Consider the following 6,000-nt stretch of genomic DNA (forward strand, 5'->3'; position numbering starts at 1 on the left):
AAGAGTGAGAACAAATAGATAGGGCCGGGTCTAGGTAGAGTGTCTTTTTAAAACAAACTGTCTGGTCACTGCGCGGGGACATGGAGGCCATGACGGCATTTAAATTACAGGCCGGTCCTAACGTCTCTCTGCCTCCTGCAGGTATGAGATGATGATGAAGTGCTGGAACAGCGAGCCCGAGAAGCGTCCATCTTTCCTGGGCCTGAGTGAGACGGTGGCGTCACTTCTGCCCTCCAGCTACAGGAGGGTGAGTCCCGGTGACCTCTGACCCTGCGGCCATCCTGTGTGCGCACCACACCTGCTTCTCTCTGTTTTTACGTCCCCAGAGTTCAGGCTGTTCCTCTGTTTCTGTAAATGTCTTATTTTATGGTTTTCTTTCATCCAGGCTTTGTCGGAACTCATCGGGTTCCTTCCAAATGTTTGTTGTGTGGCTGAGGAATACACACCTGGAAAAACACAGAGCCCAATGAGGGCTCATCGATGCAATTAAAATAACTTATTTTTAAGTCATGTGACCAGCTTGATTCATGGAAGACAAGTTTATTTAGTGGATTCAAATTTATTAAACTTTTTTTTCAACATTAGTTTGTGTGCAAGAGTATTATGGCCACTCAAAAAAAATACCCTGTGTTTTGAGAATAAACTCGCAATTACGAGTTTAAAGTCAACATTTCGAGATTGAACTCGAAATAAGCTTTTAAGAATAGAGTTAAAATTTTGAGAATAAAGACAGTGCTTCAGTTTCCACCACCACCACCCAGTCTCCCCGCCCCTCCCGGACAGACTCGGTTTCCCCTGATATCACCACCCTGGTGAAGGGCAGCACCACAGGCAACACCTGCTCAAACAGGCCATGCACCGAGAGGCCGCTCTCCGCCAGTCGGCCCCCGTAGCGCTCCTCATTGAGGAACACCACCTCCGCCCCACTCATGCAGGAGGCAAAGGACAGGTTCTGGGCGATGGCTTCCAGAACCTGCTCCACGCTCAGGCCCAGGTCCGACATCATCCGCACTCTCTGGACGAAAGACAGAGCCGGTGTCGGGCTGAATGTATTTTGACTTAAATCTGTTATTTGCGTGGCCCTAATACTCTTCCATACATATATTTACCCCCAATAAATTTAAATTAGTTATTATTATTATTATTATTATTATTATTATTATTATAGTTATTATTAATTATAATCGTTTCAATAATCATAATAATCATAAAAATCATAATCATAATAATAACCATCATCAAATAAACCCAAGAAACAAACTTTTCATGTTCATGTTGTTACTGCTGCAAAATGCCATTTTTAGACTGTTCAAAATGTGGTATCGTACAGGAAAAACATGGCGGCCTTGTGAAAGCTGCCGCACCTTCAAGATATGATGATATACTGCTGCTCGCACATCTGGAGTGTGTGTGTGTGTGGTCGGTCTCGGCTTCTGTGAAGCAGGGTGCTACCTGTGATTAGCGTGCCTCCCCCCCCGGTCCTCACGCCCCTGGGCCTCAGCCCCGGGTCCTCACCCATAATTAGCCGTCCAAGGCTGCGGCGCACATGGCATGGCACTGCGGCTCTGCCTCTTTCAGCTTTAATGAGCAGCAAGAGGTGGAGCCGCTGTTTTAGGGGCCGTGCGGCTGCGATATGAGATAATGACAACATAATCATAAACTGTATTCATTTGGCACTTTCCAAACAGAAGTTAAAACCACTGGAGTTTAACCAAACATTAATTAAGGAGTGTTTTCAGAGTTTTGTTTCAAATTCCAAAAATTGCCATGGCTTCACTGTCCTTACATTTATAAAAATTTGTATCGGGAACCACTAGAAGTACTAATCGATGTCAACGTCCTCCCCGCGCGCTTTGTGCTGTTTCCAACCAGTAGGTGGTGCTGCTGAGCCACACCGACCGTCTGTAATAGCAATTAAGTCGAGACATTTGTAGAGAAAAGTGAATATTCTGAGCAGGGCAAATGTGTTTCATCACGGAACAAATATATTTCAGTTTGCGGTTTACCTCTTTAAAACGATGAATACTTCATAACCTCTATATGTCATCATCCTGTTTCCTCCGCAGTGTTACGAACGGGTGAACCACGCCTTCCTGAAGAGCGACCACCCGGCGGTGACCCGCGTGTGCGTGGACACCGTGGACGCCGAGGACGCCTACATCGGCATCAGCTACAAGAACCAGAGCAAGATGAAGGAGCGGGAGAGCGGCTTGGACGAGCAGCGGCTCAGTTCCGACAGCGGGTACATCATCCCCCTGCCCGACCTGGAACCCTGCGACCAGGAGTACGGCAAGAGGAACCGCCACAGGTGAGGGACGCATCCACCCAGACCCCCACCCACACCGTGGAGACGTCCATCCAGGAACCTGGGCACCGCTAAGTGGCATACCAGGATAGGTCAAATGGGGACTAGTTTCCCCAAGAGGGATTAATATAAAATTAAAAATAAAAGTGGTTTGATGCTACCGTCAAAATGTACTGATTGCTTAATGACATAACGTAATTCTGATGGGTCGTTGTGCAGAGTGTGTAGTTGTGCAGAGTGTGTAACTGCAGTGTGTGTGTGTGTGTGTGTGTGTGTGTGTGTGCGTGCAGCTCCCAGACGTCGGAGGAGAGCGCCATCGAGACAGGCTCCAGCAGCTCCACGCTGGCCAAGCGCGAGGGCGAGACCCTGGAGGACATCACTTTGCTGGACGAGATGTGTCTGGACTCCAGTGACCTGGTGGAGGACAGCTTCCTGTGACCCCTGACCCCCCCCCCCACGTCCCCGCTGAGCCCCAGAGGGGACATGAAAAAAACAGTTCAACAACCAAAGACCCACATTGGTTTCAGTAACTTGGCATTTCCTTGAGTTCCTCCAAAAGTGCTTCCAGGGAACCAAGCCGACTCTGTGGTCTAATCGCGGTACAGCGCCCTGGACGCTGCCCCCTGTTGGGCGGGAGGAATAATGACAATGAGGACTCCGGATTCCATTCAGAACATTTGTGCTTTTTTCTGTTGGAACAAACAACCAAATCCAAGGAGCAGAGGACGGAGAGAGTGCTGTCTTTGTAATTTGTACAGAAAGTTATTCTTATAGGGCATTTTTATTACAGCAATATAAGCAACGATGGATGGAGGAACACCACTGCATGTCACAAACCACTACAGTAATGCTATTTACACACACACACACACACACACACACACACACACACACACACACACACACACACACACACACACACACACACACACACACACACACACACACACACAGGGTTAGTACCTGATGCTGGTACAATCAGTCGCAGTACTTTGGATTTAAAAAGCACAAAGTCTTGTTTCTGTGTATGTTTTTTTAGTATGTGACCGTATAATGCTGCCGAGGGCCAGAGAATTTCATCCTCTTTAAATTTATTTTTTTACTCCATCAATATGTAAACATGTATGTATTTGTGAATATTAGATAGCGGCGCCGTAGAAGTTTGAAGTAAAGAACGTGTTTTGTTTTGTTTTTCTCCATAACGTTGGGTCTGGTCCTGGTTCGCTTGCTGACTCCACGGGTCTTTGGACGTAGAATCCCAGTGTGATTGTAATGTAAATAGTTCCAGAGTGGTTTTATTATGAAAGAATTATGGCTAAAAATCTCAGTATGTTATAAAGCACATATCGAGCTTCTGCACACAATGTTTATCCTTTTTACCAATGGAAAATAATGAACGACAGTAATGAATCATGTGAGCCAGACCAAAGACTGAAACAAAGAACGGTACGTGTTGATGAACTGCTTTTCTGTGCTTGGAACAGATGCTGTTTATAATATTAACAATAATAATAATAACAATTATAATAATATTTGGTTGTCAGTGCGTTGTGAGATTTAAACGTGTATCCGAAAGTTGGAAAGATTTTCCTCAGTCAACGACAAGAAATGTGATTCTTTACCAAAGCACAGAAGGAAACCTCCTGTGTTTTTGAGTATGAATTTGATCAGGCAAACTTGCTTTAACAGTGAAAAGATATCCTGCATGCTGACATAAACACGGCTATCTGTCGTCACACAAGCAGGTGTAACCACCAAAAAAAGAAAAGCTAAAGGATAGAAAGTGTTTCAGTCAATTTTATCATCAGTACTCCACAATGTTTAAAAGGAGTTTAACGCATTCATTTGTAAAAAGTTTCTTTTTTTCTGCTACGATCACAAACTGTCGCACTTTTTGCTTGCTCCTCCTCTTCCTCGTTCTGTTGGACGAAGGCGATCTCTATTCGGCTTCAATGAAATCATCAATTTGTGGTACAGAACCTGTAATCATAGGCAGTTACGACCCCATACGCTGAATATATCCTTGTTTCACTATACGTCATGTACATTCAGATGATTTATATTTCAATAAAAGATTTATAATGTAATACGCACCCGGTCCGTTTCTTTGCTGTTTTAAAGCTGTATCATAGACATCATTTGAACACAGATTTAACAGCAGCACATAATAAAATGATATTATTTGAGTCATGTTCACTTTACTTTGTCCAATCCTTGGAAAGACACAACATTTTTATTGTTTGTTGTGTCATGTAATTTAGGAATAAAACTATGTCAAGAGTTGTATTTATTTTACCTACATGAGAGTACCTGTGTTGTCCACTAGATGGCGGTAGCCTCTATGTTATATCACTGGTTCAAGCTTTAGAGCCTTTTCTCCTGACCAATATGTAAACCAATATAAAAGGTGCTATACAAGTTATGGTTGTTATTATTATTATTATCATTATTATTATTATTATTATTATTATTATTATTATTATTATTATTATTATTATGTAAGGGAGGAAGCTGCGCAGAACAGAAGGTATTGGAGCCAGATAATCCGCTTTGGCGACCCTTAACGGGAACAGCCGAAAGAAGAAGAAGAAGAACAAGAAGAAGAAGATTATTATTATTATTATTATTATTATTATTATTATTATTATTATTATTATTATTATTAGGGGTCCAACCCCTCATTGCTATTGTTAATGAAAAACTGATGTCAGTGGTCTATGGACCTCATGGATCAGCTGTACTCACTGGCAAGACTAATAAAATGTGTAGGGCGGTCCCAACATGCTGTAGTCCAAGTTTGATCCAGATCAGTCCATTATTGTGGAATCATTTTGTAAAATGTTTTTTGTTTTTTTTTATCATTGCCCCAACGCGCCCAACGCACAAGCGCAAATGACAAACGACACATGATAGCATTGCAGCCTAGTGATTGGTCAACAACCGGGTCCTCGCCAAGATGGCGGCACATGCAGATGTAACTGACATCAGACCTTTATAGATATTATGGATCCGACAAACCCACACACAATCTGAATAAGATGTGTATTTTGGGCAGTTCCGACATGGCGTCGTTCGAGTTTCATCCAGATCGGCAGTTCAGTATTGTGGATGGAGTTTGTGATCAACAATGACTCCTGCATCAAGATGCGCCACACATGTGACACAACGAAGAAATCATTGCGCACATGCGCAATTTGACGGAGTACACAGCGCCAAGCGTCACTGTCAAGCACAGATAGTCGTGATTGGACTTTAACTAAAGGAATATAAGATACGAGCTCTACACCATACAAAGCTACAAAGCGACAGGTATTATTTTACGAGAAGACATATGAATTAAGGCAAGCGCAGTGTAAATATATACGCTTCTGAGGACAACTGACACGCACCAGAGTAGGTTCTATGAAATCAAAACCCGATAAAAAAACAATTGTCAGAAATTATAGACATTCCATAGATATCAATGTATAAAATCGTCCTGAATTATGATTATTGGTAACAATAACCATAAGAAATAACATAATACAAGGAACATGCATTTATTGTGTATGTGTTTTGAAATATTTTCATTCGTTTTGTGTTTGTATGTTCCCTTTCAGATGTCTCATGAAAGCCCAAATTCCAAGGCAGCAAAGAACCGATGGGCAGAATGTGCTGCTTTAGAGGTCAGCCACTCTCTTCCCGAAAAAAAACGA

At 42.8% G+C, this 6,000-nt stretch overlaps 1 protein-coding gene across 1 annotated transcript in view; it reads left to right on the forward strand.

The window, feature by feature from the left end:
- The window catches only part of pdgfra (platelet-derived growth factor receptor, alpha polypeptide), a 28,819-nt gene extending 24,427 nt beyond the window's left edge, over positions 1-4,392 (forward strand). Inside the window, exons 27-29 of the mRNA XM_080010991.1 lie at positions 142-247; positions 2,067-2,308; positions 2,596-4,392. Of these exons, the coding sequence (XP_079867117.1) occupies positions 142-247; positions 2,067-2,308; positions 2,596-2,743 (496 nt within the window). The 3' untranslated portion in view covers positions 2,744-4,392. The remainder of the gene's footprint in view (positions 1-141; positions 248-2,066; positions 2,309-2,595) is intronic.
- Positions 4,393-6,000: the final 1,608 nt, after the last annotated feature.

The sequence above is a fragment of the Zeus faber genome (genome assembly GCF_960531495.2).
Source record: "Zeus faber genome assembly, chromosome: 1".
NCBI classification, from domain to species: domain Eukaryota; kingdom Metazoa; phylum Chordata; class Actinopteri; order Zeiformes; family Zeidae; genus Zeus; species Zeus faber.